Consider the following 14,983-nt stretch of genomic DNA (forward strand, 5'->3'; position numbering starts at 1 on the left):
TATTATGACAGATGGCAGTCTAATATCAAGGGGATTTCTCTATTATCATCAATAATGATAGTTAGTTATTAATATCATAACCATAATGATAACTGTATAATATTTATTATGTAAGTATTGAAACTAGTCATAGGTCTTAAGGTTGTGCTGATATGTTTATCATTTCAAGATATGAGTCATTTCCCTTAAATTGACTTGCAGATAGCCTGATCAAATCAGATCTTGGGTGTTTCACATGCTTGACATATAACATGAATCTCATATTATTTTGAATGAAGTATCAAGGTTTATGAGCTCTCGCAGGAATGAAAGTTACAAATGAAGTTTTGCTTTTATCAGACATATTATCTCTTTACATGCCCTTCTTGGTTCAGAAATATTTTATGAGTGAATTTCTATTAGATGTATTGAATTATAAATTCCAATCTAGAAATTCTGTGATAACTTTTTAAAATCTGAATAGAATATTGGAGAGTGTCTGTGTGGAAAGATAAAAGTAAGTAGATAATAAACTATGTAAGTAATAAAGGACTCAGTCAGTGAAATACCAGAATAGTTTATATGGTATTTTAAACCATGATGTAATAATATAGAAATTGAAAGACTAGTTTATTATGATCGACTATGTTATTTATTTATCTTCAAGACAGGAGAATCACCTCATCAGAATTCATCTCACATGGTCCATTACTTGCATATACCAACTGATATCAGTTTTTTTTTTTGGGGAATAAATTCTAACAGATTGATCAACCGCCATTCATAATCCTTCAGGTTTATGTTGTTCCTCATTTTTGCCTTTTTAAAAAAAGCCCAGAAGCAGTTTTAAATCAACCAAACTTTGCCATGTTTCCTCTCGTATTATTCTATTGATTTTTTTCATAGACAGAAAATATTAGATAGGCTCATTGTCAAAATATTCATAGATTTTGAAAGAAGCTATGACTTCTTGAATTGCTAGACAAACTAGAATGGGACACTCAAATCAAATTTTCCATATTTCCATAACTTCTCCTTCTCCCACCTTATTCTCTTGTTGATTCTGTGGTTCATTAAGTTTGTTAGTAATTAATCCAGCAGGTAATATGATTAATAATTGATAAACTAGTCTAGCCACAGGCACCAATATCTCTAGTTAAAACAGAGATATTGAATAGAAAAAAAAACACCTACAGTACAAAAACTATTTGAATTTCTGTGGAAGAGAATATAGCGGATGTTTTATTATAGAAATATCAAGGAACATCATTATGTATTTATGATGTATGTCTAAATGCTAACTTTAATCTTAAATCATGAATATTTCAACCTTAGGAATTTTGTATAATTGAAATCAGTCTTTGCTGAATTAGTCTGATGTTCTTTTTGTGATTGAGAAAAATGTTTTGATGTTACATTAAATTCAGAATACCTATCTTTATCTACAGAATACATGGTTATTGATTTTCAAGAAACAAATGACAGTAAATTATTGCTATGATGATTCGTAAGCATGTGCATTAATGTTAATGAAAATCATTATAATAAATAGCAGATTTGACATGTCATAGAATTTCATGAACATTGTCCAGCTCATTTCAATGAGGTACCAGAAACAGTGGGAACAGACTTAGTATTGATGTCATTTCTATTCCCACTGGTCATATTGAAATGTGTGTATTACAGAAGCTGGTAAACGCTAAATATAATCTATTATGGCAGGTAATCTGACAGCTGATTGATTGACACCGATCATATTACCTGGTGACTCTCGTCATACTTCCTCCTTGCTATTGTTTAACACCTTGGTTAATTTGATTATATTAATTAGAGTTAAAATGGTTATTTCTGTTAATTATTGATAATTTTAATTACTCTATCAATCTTTTTGAATTTAGGTGCCTCAGTTTTCAGCACGACTTTCAGTTTCTGTGTTAAATATTTTATGTTCACAAAGTGTTGCTGTTATAGAAACTATTCATCTGTATCATTTTATGTGAGACATTAAACCTTAAGGCAACAACTTTAAGTTCTTACCTTTTTATGGAATGGCATGAGAGATAATTCTAGAATACTAATAGTATTAAGATGAACAGTAGAATGTACATGATAAATACCAGTGATATTTCTATTGAAATGTTATGTTGACAATAGATATTCTAGTCTATGGAATCGGATTGTTATGTTCTAAACCTCTTTTGATCAAATCAGATCAGTTTTCATAGAGATATGAGATAAACCTATTAATATTGCATGATAAATATTATAATACAACAAGTCATGTACAATCAGAAAAACTCTGTGGTACACTATTATTAGATTATTGTGATAAAAACAAAAATATACTGAATAACATTGTCACATACTGAATCAAAATCTCCACAAATATAAGATAGACCTGGTGATAGGCTATTGTTAGATCTTGAAATTCCTTAATCATAAGAGTTTTTTTTTCCTTGCAATAATGATTCTTGGCATCTTATTGGGGTATTGAATAATTGCATAATTCAGAATATGAATTGATTTACATTTTCTTTTACTTTCAATGTCTAATTTTTAATTAATAATTATGTACTATGATTGGTACTTGTCTGGAAATAAGATTAATTTGTAGGAGAGAGGATTGTGACAAACTGAAAATGAAGCTAATATTACTATGTCATATCTATTTCTGGACAGCTTCAGGTTGGTAAAATGAGTAAATAAAGTTTAATAACATCATGGAAGGCTTTAGGGGTTAATTATTAGTCACAATACAGCTATTGTGCTATGGGCACTTTAATGTGGATACATGTATTTAAAGGAATACTACTTCTAAGCATAACCCAAAAATATTTAAGTTTATTAACATGGCTAAAATAAGTCTTTATTCATCACTGGACTTATCTGGTGTCAAACTTTAAATTTATGTTTATTGTAAGAGGAAGTTCTCCCTTTAATGTGAACATTTCTTCCAACCACAATGCATTTTACAGTTTTTATGTATAATGTATATGCTGAGATCTACTTTGTCATATCCTGTATTTGTATATATTTTACATGAATCCTGTTGTATTGTAAATCTAATTAAAACAAGCCTTTCAGGATTTCTGTTTTCAGGACAAGATCTAGACAGGATCCAGACATTGTGTTTTAAGCATGATTTTAGCTGTAAGGTATATTATATTAGTAACTAATATTAACACAAATAGTAATACATTCAGTTAGATTCTAAAGAATCTTAGGGCACTTTTTAATGATGTACTGTAATTAGTACTATATTTCTCATAGTGAAAATTTGCTATTAGCTAGTCCTCTGAACAATTTCCAGTTGCATAGTAATGCCCATTTCAAAACACTCTAGATTCAACAAATTTAACTTTTTGGGGACCCTGATGGGCTATGCTGTAGGCTCTGACTGACTGATGATGTATGAGCTATTACTAATATTGCCAGAAGATAAAATATTTTTGTGTTACTGTGTTTGCAATAAAAAATTAAATTTTGATTTTGACTGTACTGACTACCCAAACTGTAGGGTAGATACACTGACAAATATGTACATACAGTATAAATTGTTTTACAGAACCTAGATTATGCTATAGTAATCAGTACTTTTTTAGATTGGTACAAATCATAAGGAATGACTAGAAATATAAATAAACTGTTCAGATCTTCAATTTGTATTCATACTATGTCAGGGATATTTCAAATGTGATTTTGTGCAGTGTTATTTTCAAACTTTGTTTGCACTCTGAATGTGCTCAAGAATTCAGAAAGGTGTTTAAAGGATGTAAAACTTATTGCATTTTCACGTTGTAAGGCTAAGCTTTAAGCCATGCTCGCATATGACTGTCATAATGACGTATGTTATTACTATTCATATAGCTAGAAGATAAAAGGATATAGATGGTAATGATATGTCATATAAACTGATCAGTATTGTCAATAATCTCTAAGATTTAATCAGTGTTATTTAAAACTTTATGATTTCAAGTGTCAATCATCCTATATCAGACTGCCACAATCTGCCCTAGAACCATGTGACTCAACGTATTTTGTTATTGTGATATTTTTAAATCGTGATTATTTATAATTAACTATGATGAACGATAAGGAAGAAATGATAAGAATGTGATTGATCTTTGATTTTAATCAATATTTATTTCATGATGGACTGTTCCAATGAATAATATTACTAATTATTTCAGTTTTATACCCCCATCAATAAATATGAATTTCATTGTCTGTCCATTTAAATCTTGGTATAGTTTTGTTTCTTCAGACAAATTACCAGGCTTTTGATTGCAATTAAGAATACCATTTTTCTTTATTTTACTTTCATCCTCATCATTCTCATTAATTGATTTATTTAAAGTTTTGATTTGTGGAGTAATATCATGAGCAACTATCATTTTTGGCCTTAAAATGTGCTATGAGATGTTTACTGATTGAAGTCCCAGATCATTAGACGCCTATGATATTTAAAACAGGCAACAAGACAGGTTTGACTTATTCAATTAATAATTGATATTAATATGGTGCAGAATTGGCACAAATATGATAATAACAACAGACTTTATTTGGTATTTATGTCTGTTTTATTAGACTTTTTATAAATACCCCAACTAAGTTTTTACATTTGTACATTTCAGGAAAGTTGGCCATTGTGGGAAATAATTTTAGATTTTTTATCCAGCAATAATTCACCAAAACTAGTCAAGATGTTAGAGGTAACTACGACTTACAATAGTCTTCTACAAACATTCACTTTGAGTTAGTTTGAAGATTGTACATGCTGTATGAGATAGGGGTATTGATGGACCTAGTTATTGTCAGTGAGGTAATATTTTTCTGTTTAATACCTATTACAGAAAGGAAGTACAAGACAGAGAGAAATCAGTATACCAATTAAAGACTTCTACATCCAATGGATTGGACTAACATCTGGAATACAAGAGGTTAGACAGCTATATCATAGGTAAGGATTTGGAATAGATTTTATTTATATTACCTATTATATTTATAGTTTAAGATATGAGAAGGTAAAATTCCTTTTGATCAGATTTAAATAGTGATGTATATCTTTATTTTGTAGATTACAGCAACTGAAACCATTATCATTACAATTTTATAAAACATACCTTGATTTAGAAGAAACACAGGTATGATATTGAGTTTTTATCTTGTCATCTTTATTAACCTGATAATGTTAAGACATGTTGGATATAATAACCCTGTTCATTGATATAGGCCTAACTGATAATTATCTTCTTATGGAATAGTGACTTATCTTCTATCAGTGGCCTTATCTTGAAATGAATTTGATGGGTAATACCTTCTTAAAGGAGTCAAATAGATATATAATGTCAAAAATAAAACCCAAAGTCATTTATTGACCTCAAATGGTAAGAAAGTTATCATTAACCTAATCTGATTTATCATTTATGTTAATGACTGATTGAAAGTGTTATTTTAGACTAGAACAAAAGTAATTGTGGATGTCCTAGATAATTAATGTTGATGCCTGATCAGTTATTGCTAGTTATTGTCTGCCAGTTCCTGTTTCCTTACTTCTGATATTGTCTGACAGCTTTAAACCTTGTATAAATGTGCACTGGAGAAAATGTTAACAGACAAGTCTAGAGTTTGATTGTGTTTTTCACCTAATTATATTGTGCTGTAAAAGAATGATGGTCAAACTTAGAACATCTGATTACACGGAATGAGTTATGGAGATGAATTAAACTAGAAGAATTGTCTGGAATCAATAGAATCAAGCGCCTGGTTAATCAGTCATTAAAGACTTAATCAATAAGTCTCAGGAAATATGATTTCTGCCTGTTGATCATTCAATCACCTGTAAATTGACTTGTGACTCAGACGACCAGTCTTAATGAGCAGTATTGTTTTATTCAATCAGCCATTAAAGTGGTTATAAAGCCATAACTTTCTCTGGTGATTTCTTTACCAATAATTCTCTTGTCATTATGATTCTATTCTATTCTTCATGCCTCATAAATTCCAATAAGACATCAAATCATAGATCTTAATGTTTGAAAGTTCTATTCTATATTTTATAGCAATATTTCATACATGATGATTCCCTAATAAATCTTGTTTATATCTTTTGACACATGTATGAGTGAATTTTGCAAGAAACATCAAAATGTCACTGATGTATCGCTATAATAATTGAAATATCTATTGAATATAGATAGCAACTTTTTCCTGATAGTTTAGTTTATATCTTAAAAGTTTCTGTATATATTAAGAATTTGTCAATATTATTAGCTACCTAACTAGCTGCATGATAGATCTTAGTATAGTATCTTGTCTAAAACTAGATCTTAATATGAATTTTTAATAGTTAAAGAAAATTAAAGGGTAAATTTTTTTTTTAAATTATACTACAAATCAGGCATAGATTCTGGGTATTCCAGTTTTCACATGATTTTTTAAAAATGGATGGATGTTCCAACAAATGAATTTGATAAGTAAACAATGCAAACAAATTCTTTGAGTTATAGCCAAACTTTATTTGGGTGTATTTTTGTTGCTGGTATCTATTGATTAAGGTTTTTACTAAGTTGTTATTAAGTACCTGTAACATAAACATAAAAAAAAGATTATTATATCAGTGGAATTTCTAGGAAACATCTGGTCAGGGGCCACAAAATTTTCTAGGTCACATACCATTCTCTTACTATGTAAAATGATAAGAAATTTGAAAGTAGTGTGTTTGTCAGGTGTATATCAATTAAGATCTAGTTTGATCAAGTTCTAAGGCCTTCAGAGTAATAATGACTATTAGTCACAAAGCTTGAGGAAATCTGTGTTTATGAAGATCAAATGAATAATTAAATTATTCTGACTGAAATATGTGTGTGATTAAACTATTCATTACACATAGCTTTAAGCCATAATTTCTAGTCAATTGTTCAACATGAGATATATCAGTCTGAATATCTTACTTATTATTGTTTATCCTATTTACCACTAATTGGGAAAAAGCGTCAATTTATAATCATACAGCTTTTATAACCCACCAACACTAATGATGTAGTTTAAATTGTCATATCTGTGTAGTTAGGATACCATTTGTCCTGTCCCCCTGAACTGTTGGCTTTTGGCACAATTTTTTCTGTGAAATTCTGACAATTTTGTATATAATGTATTGAGAAGATTAGTTCACAGGCTACATAGGTTAGATGTAATTTTTTATTTTTTTATTTTGAATTAAGGATTGAATGTAGATTTTCTTTCGTTTATTGGTTGATGAAGCAGAATTTTCATGTGATAAATTGATTGAAAAGCACATGCAGTGAGGATTGAAATGGAAATTGACCAGTAATGGCATGAGCCTGCACTCTTTGATTGCCAACTGGACATTTTTATACGCCCACATGAGATGGGGGGCGTATATTGCCGTCACCCACGTCCATCCGTCCGTCCACAATTGCTCGTAAACACTCTACAAGACACAATTCTTGACAAAACTTGGTATTAGTGTTCATAATCACCCAAGGATGAACCTTATTGAAAATCAGAAGAATTGAAAAATATTTAGTATGAGTTATTGCCCTTGATCTTGAAAACGCGTTCAATTTTTAGCTTGTAAACACTCTAGTAGGCACAATTCTTGACGGAGTTTGACGAAACTTGGTGTGAGTGTTCGTAATCACCTAAGGATGAACCCTATTGAAAATCAGAAGAATCAAAAATGAGTTATTTCCCTTGTTACTGAAAATGCGTTCAATATTTAGGTCGTAAACACTCTTAAAAGGCACAATTTTCGATGAATTTTGATAAATTTAAAAATATGATAAAATGTAAAATATACATTATAAAATAATGTATGATAATTAAAAGATGGTGTAAATAAATAACAAAGTTGACTACATGATTCTTGATGAAAAAAGATTCAGCACAGTACAGCAAATATTTCTTCAAATTATTTATTTGTCATATAACAGTAAATATGAACTATGATATATTAATATTGGTAGAGTGATGACATGGTAATTAAATAGTAAGTTGACTATACAACACATGAACTTCTATTGAACTAATTACCTGTACCTAATTATCTGGCTTTATTTAACTTTTTAAATTAATCTCGATCCACTTGGTCAACAATATTAATTCATAAATATCAAAACTTGAATGGTTTATAATACAGTATGGCAGATGTCACAAGCCTTGAAAATGGATGATATATGATCAATTTCATAGTAAATTTTCAAATGAAAATATATATTCAAGATAAGGGAATTAGAATTATTGTTAATCCAGTAAGATTATTAAACAGAAATTGGAGATTCATAAATAATGATAATAAATAATAATGATTGATAAACTCAATAACACTGGCCTTGAAGAAGTTTGAAACCTGCTTCACCCTTCAAAATATTGAATTCTCTTAAAAGTTAAAATATTATGAGATCTGTTAAAATGGTTAATGGAATGACATTTATAAAGTATTCCTGAAAAACTTGTGGAAAGAGATAATGTAGGCTATATATCAAATTATTGAAATTAAGTCAACTTTTGATGTACAAAATGCCAATCTACAAATGACCTAATAATCTCTTGATGCTTTTAATATACAAAATAAAGTCTAAATAGCATGTGTCATTTTTAATGGATAAGTAGATTCTTATCGAGGGGACATAACCACAATTTAGTTATCAGACCCAAGTTAAATATAGCATATTAGAAGTCACAAGTCATAGATAAATAAGTCAATTTTATAAATAGATATTTCTAGAATATTTATTGCTTTGAATATTTCAATGTCCAAGGGCCAGAATAAATATTCTAGAAGTATCTATCAAGAAAATTGTATTATTTATGTAGTTAAATACATTCAAAGGTCTGTAAACTAGGTATGATATATATTTTGATTCATCTATAAGTCAAATTATCTGGCTGACCTTTCTGAGGTATGATATTATCACCTATAGTATGTGCTGATTAAAAACAAGTTTTCTTGGCAGGTTTTACCAAATGATTGGTAGAAATACCAAATTTACATTATAGTTGACAAATTTATAGAAAATGTATAAAAAGATGAATTGGGAGAGGAAACAAGAATTTTAAGAGTTCTATAAAAGACTATTGTCTATGAGTAAAACAGATTATAAATGATGTTTAATTAAATACTATGTGTAGAAAAGAGTTATTGATTAGAATTGATTAGTCAGTGAAAGTTATTAGTAACCAATGATTCATTATTGTTGAATTAAGTCTATTATTCCATTCTTTGCGATAGAAAATATTGTGTGGGGTGTTTCTATACTATAATAATAGTGATTCAGACTACAGAAAGCTCTACAAGACTTTATTCCATTTATTTAGATCATTCTTTGTGATAGAAAATATTGTGTGGAGTGTTTCTGTTCAGTACTGGTGATTCAGACTACAGAGGGCTCTGTATTATTCTGTTTATTCCAAAACTACATGCTTTTACTCTTCACGAGTATGTATTATTTCTGTTCATGTGAGAAAAATTTTATTGAAACTTCTTTTGGAAACTGATGAAACGTAGTTGTCGTCAATATCAAGAAACTTCAAAAAGGCTGGTATTTCTCAGACAAGTATGCAGATATTCAAGTTACAATCTTAATGATATCCAGATAGTGAATCTACCAGCAGATAAATAAATAATCTCTAACACTTTTTTAGCACAAAATTTCAAGCAAAATATGTTTTGGACTAATCTAGTCTGAATCAATAGATAATTTCACTAGATCTACAATGTCTGAATTTCTAGTTGCACAACAATCCCCAAATAAATTTGAAAATACATTTTTGTTTCATTCAAAGAACACCACTCCAAATCAAAATCTTTTGCAAATAGTTATCATTCTAAATGTATTTCAGAGTATTAAGAAGGTTAAGTTTATCAGACAAGGTTATGAAGATGCTGTCAATGAATATGGAGGTTTAAATCCTGGTGAGTTTATTCTTTTGAACATATAACATACAGGAAACTATTTAGTAGATGTGATTTTATTATTTCTGTTGACCTGTATTTCCAGCAATTAAAAACAAATTAATGATGTATTTAGCCTGCATGGAAATAGATTGCATTCCTATAATGATTATCCAAAAGTATTAGTGGCCTGAACTATATTGTTTTATACTGATAAAAGTTGCCATGTAAAAATGTTTTATAATTGCCATGCCTTTCTTACTAAAAAATGTATCATTATCCAATTTCATACACCAAACAAAGATCGTGCTTTAATTTATTTCATTTTACCTACAGATTTATGGCTGGACTATATCAGGTTTGAAAGTACCCATGGTAAACCAGAAAATGCTGGGGTCTTATATTACAGAGCTATTAAAAACCTCACAGGAGATCAAAATACTGATTTTATTTCAAAACATACTCTTATACAAACAGGGCATTTACATACAGAATCGTGATGTTTATCTAACAGAGAGAATTTTACTAACAGAGAATTATACTAGAATTGCTACTTGTAAGCATGAAATGTACTTTTAGATTAAACACTACATCCATCTATTATTTCTATTTGTCTGCAGTTGCATTGATTTGGATTTTGAGGATGAAACCCATTAGTCACCTACAATTTAGAACATATCCTCAATCTTATAGTTTATCTAAACTTGAAAGTTTAAAAGAAGAACCATGTGATTGGTTGGTGGTATATAATGAAAAACATTTCGTTGTAGTTTGGACTGAAACTATAATATGATGATTATTTCCCTTCCACTGAATACAGATACTACTAATTCAGTACTGAATGTTTATCCAAAGAAACCAATACTGAAATCTTTCATTCATTCTTGTTTAAGCTCCAAAAAGTATACATCTGCGTCTATGAATGAATGGAATCTTGCTTATTCAATTCACAATATAGTTTTGACTGTTTTACAGTCTATTCTTGAGTGTTCTTTTCAAAATGTATTATCGGTTCAAGTTTTATCTGTTCAAATTAGAATGAATACTTGACTTTCTAATCTAAAATCTTTTCGGATCAAAATATAGTTTTGACTGTTCTTTTTCAGAATGTATTGTCTGTTCAATGCTCTTTTCAGAATGTATACTGAAGAGATAAAGAAACGTAGCATTGTTAGATTATTTGGACAAAGTAGTGCACGATCAAAATTGTTATTTTTCTTTATAAGTATGATTTTTAGAATTTAAAAAATCCAATTGAAGACATTCAACTGATAATATAGGAGTTGTGAACCTTGGGAACTGTCAGATGTCCGTGGGCGCAAGGAGCAAGTTGTAAGTGATGCGGGGGGTGGGGGGGGGGGGATCGAAATGCACGTGGAACCGTACCAGAGTTCCTTAAAAAAACGAACTGACGCCTACTGAGAATTCAGTTGCTGTGAAGACATCGAGCTCATGGCTAGTCTAACCTCCCAACAACGTGAACAAGCCATCGGACGATTAAATACCGGACCACACGCTCAAGTCATTGTCAATGCATTTAACTGTAGTGTACGAACCATTGAGAGACTTCGTATTCGTTACAACACCACCAACAGCACTGATGACCGTCCACGCTGTGATCGTCCCCGAATCACTACACCAATATCCTGCAGCAACATCTGCATGACAGATTCACCTCAGCGGCACAGACAGCTTGTCAGACCATTGGCCACTATCAGTAACCCCCATCCATTGGCGGCCTTAGCAGTGGAGGATCCACGTGTTTCCAGATGAAAGTCGGTACTGCATTTCCACCGCACTGTCTTCCAGAATATCGGAGTCACAGTCGCCACCATCAACCCACGTTGTACCGCATTTTGCATGACGTCGAAACCAGACCTTCCAGCATGATAACGACCGTCCACACACTACCATAGCCACCAGAACCTTCCTCTAACAGCATAACATTAGAGTGATGCCGTGGGCCTTACTCAGCCCGGACCTAAACCCAATAGAACACTTGTGGGATGACATCCAAAGACGATTAAAACAAAACCAACCGCATCCAAGAAATGCAGCAGAACTCAGTGCAGCTTTCCTAAGAGTCTGGGCGCAGATTCCAATGACATATGTAAATCATTTGTACCAGAAGATGCCGGGCCGTTATCAACGCACAAGATACTGACTATCAGCCTCCATCTGTAAAGATCACGTGATCAGAACATTGATTTCTTAGCAATAACTTGAATAATGTTCTTTCCAGAATGTTGTCGATTTTTAGTAAACAAATTTCGTCAGTTCAAATTTTTTGTATGTTCAATATTGAAGTTTTGATTGCCCAGTCATATATATTGCAATTATATGTTAATTTTTATCTGGATGATGTGTACAGTATTATGTCTGGTCATTACAGAATAAGAGAGTAGAATTTATGTTTAAATATTCACTGTTTTCTTTTTTTATTACATTAAAAAAGTTTAGAAGTTATAAAACGAATTTGTATTACCTTTTTGTTAAACGCAATGTACTGTGTGTTCTTGATACTAAGACCGATCGTCAGCACATTATTGGTATCATTTTGGAGAGAGGAAAAGTTAATCATAGATATCAGCTTTATGTGCAACAAGTATTCGTTAAAATTATAATGAGACCGATTTTTCTAGAGTAATTTGATTACCAGTAATGTTTCGGTAAATTGAATGAAAGAATTGTAGATTATGTGAAGATTACGGTAGGAATTCAAGAGAGTTGTAAATTGAGAATAATATAAACTTTGGTTTTCTCTTGATAAACTCAGCCTTCAACACTTCCTCACAGTTTTTAAATTACGTCACAACAGGTTAATATTTAACCAGTGTTGAAGGATAATATTAAAAAAAGGTTTTATGGTCTGCAATATATATCTATTCATTCATATATTTGTTACCCGGTACGTGCTGAGTTGAAGACGTAAGACTTGATCTTTCACCCCACCAATTTCTAATGATGGTGATAACATCTTGAAAATACGCAACAGCGTAAATTTGTATCATTGAGAATGATAAAGTAGATATGACTTCTCATCACATTATATTATATAATTTCAAACCGTAAGGTGTGACTGGAATACACATTTAAAGATCCATTATTCTAAGAAACTATGGAAAATAAACTCGAAGTTTGGACACGTTTCTGAGTACGAAGATGATGTCATCAAATGTATTGATCCCCCAGTCTTTCCAATAGATGATATGATACAATTTCACCTCTCCTCCCTAAATGAACAAAATCAAAATGTGTGCCTCTTCTTCCTCAGTAAGAATAGAGTATCAGTGTCACTACATGCAATTCCTCTACCAATCCGCCCAATGTATGAAATAGTGTCACTACATATTGTGTTAGCAACAGCTTCTACTCTCTCAGCCTGCTCACTACGTGACATACTTTGTCACCAACAGCTTCTACTCTCTCAGCCTGCTCACTACGTGACATACTTTCGTCACCAACAGCTTCTACTCTCTCAGTCTGTTAACTACGTGAAATAGTGTGTCACCAACAACTTCTACTATCTTAGCTTGCCCACTGCGTGACATACCGTGTCACAAACAGCTTCTACTCTCTGTCTGCCCAAAACATGGAATATTGTGTCATGAATAGCTTCTACTCTCTCTTCTGTCTTCCCAATACATATACCTGGAATATTTTATCTCCAACCGCTTTAACTATTTGCCCAATACGCGATAAACAGCTTCTCTCTCAGTCTGCCAATTATCTGCAAAAGTCATTGATTGCTTACATGTTATTTTTCGAAAAGATACGGTACCTGAAATCATTTCTAACTTAGGTATGTAAGGTTCTTGTAATAGAATTACCTTACCATTATATTTCAACAACAATATTTTCAGTCTGAATTTCTATAAACAGCATTAGATACACTATTTTGGCAATTTATTCAAAGGAAACCCCTTTAAAATAGGTATTTGAACTAAATTTATCAACAAATAATTATTCGGCGCTTAAACATTTTGATTTACGTGTCTGAAAACAGGTAGGGTGGAAAGTAAGAGCTCTGAAGTGAAAATACCAAGAATAAAGACGCCATGTAAGACAGATAGGAACATATCTATATTCTACACACGTTTTACTAGACATCAATATTTCATTCATCTTTATATACCAGACTAGAGATTGGTCGAGCCTAAAATATATTAACACTTGTAAATACTTGCAAATAGTTTATCTGCCTTCTTAAGATCATCTTCACAATGTTAGAACTCGCAGATTGTTAAGAATCTGTCTGTTGAGGGCTCCAATTGCCTGTATTGCTAGCGTACAATCCAATCAATTGCTGCATTTACAAACTTCCGTGATAAAAAGAAGGGGCCCAATGATGTCAAGGTATTAGACGCAGTTTGTAATAGCTTAACGTTGGGTAAATGGTTTAAGAGTCGTCTTGTCGTACACGTCAGTAGGGTGTGTGTTTACCCTCTGAACATGGATTAAAGCCCCACAGAATGACAACGTCGAATGCAGTTGCGAGCTAGAAAGTAACGTCAATTATTTGCGAAAACTTAAATTAAAGCTAATCCCTGATCTACCTCAGATTTAACAGAATAACGATTTATAGGACGACTCGGGGACCCACCTGGTTCTTGGGTAAATCCGCTTGCTATTCTTGATCTGCGAACTGAGTAAGTCATTTCTCATTCAATGTAGGTTGTAAATTTATACTTGAGATGTGAATATGACTACTCAGCACAATACAGAGACTTGATCTAGGTTTTAATTAGTATATAATCATTGAATTTCATAATATAAAATATAAATAATATGATACCTAATGCATTTAGGTCTATATTTTATCATTTTATTGTTGCTTTATCGCCTTTTCGACATTTGGTTTTGTGTATTCGTCATTCTTTTACATTTAATGTTTTATTTGTCGCCAGAAAACAATCATGCAATTCAATTAAATACAACACTTACAGCATATACTTTTTGCAAAATTTTTTTCACTTGCTTGGTTTAAAATTCCTTTTTGGGTGTTACTTTGATCAACAATCTGATAACAGGGTATTGTACATCTTTATAAATTGTCTCCAATTGTGATTTTGCCATATTGTCTTGTCA

At 31.3% G+C, this 14,983-nt stretch overlaps 3 protein-coding genes across 3 annotated transcripts; 2 read left to right on the top strand and 1 right to left on the bottom strand.

Moving 5' to 3' along the window:
- Window positions 1-1,650: 1,650 nt before the first annotated feature.
- LOTGIDRAFT_235076 (hypothetical protein) lies at window positions 1,651-10,493 on the top strand (the record flags this gene model as incomplete). The annotated part of the gene is made up of 6 exons (XM_009063611.1): window positions 1,651-1,701; window positions 4,614-4,691; window positions 4,833-4,939; window positions 5,057-5,123; window positions 9,844-9,916; window positions 10,232-10,493. 6 exons carry the CDS (start codon window positions 1,651-1,653, stop codon window positions 10,393-10,395), a joined length of 540 nt encoding a protein of 179 aa, XP_009061859.1. The 3' UTR covers window positions 10,396-10,493.
- Window positions 10,494-11,347: 854 nt separating this feature from the next.
- Window positions 11,348-11,668, top strand: LOTGIDRAFT_166538 (hypothetical protein; the record flags this gene model as incomplete). Its single annotated transcript, XM_009063612.1, has 1 exon — window positions 11,348-11,668. The coding sequence occupies one exon, from the start codon at window positions 11,348-11,350 to the stop codon at window positions 11,666-11,668; it is 321 nt and encodes a 106-aa protein (XP_009061860.1).
- A 1,117-nt stretch (window positions 11,669-12,785) lies between these two features.
- LOTGIDRAFT_166539 (hypothetical protein) lies at window positions 12,786-14,553 on the bottom strand (the record flags this gene model as incomplete). The annotated part of the gene is made up of 4 exons (XM_009063613.1): window positions 12,786-12,872; window positions 13,298-13,378; window positions 13,449-13,546; window positions 14,499-14,553. The coding sequence occupies 4 exons, from the start codon at window positions 14,551-14,553 to the stop codon at window positions 12,786-12,788; spliced, it is 321 nt and encodes a 106-aa protein (XP_009061861.1).
- Window positions 14,554-14,983: the final 430 nt, after the last annotated feature.

This window comes from Lottia gigantea (assembly GCF_000327385.1).
Source record: "Lottia gigantea unplaced genomic scaffold LOTGIsca_59, whole genome shotgun sequence".
Taxonomy (NCBI): Eukaryota; Metazoa; Mollusca; class Gastropoda; family Lottiidae; genus Lottia; species Lottia gigantea.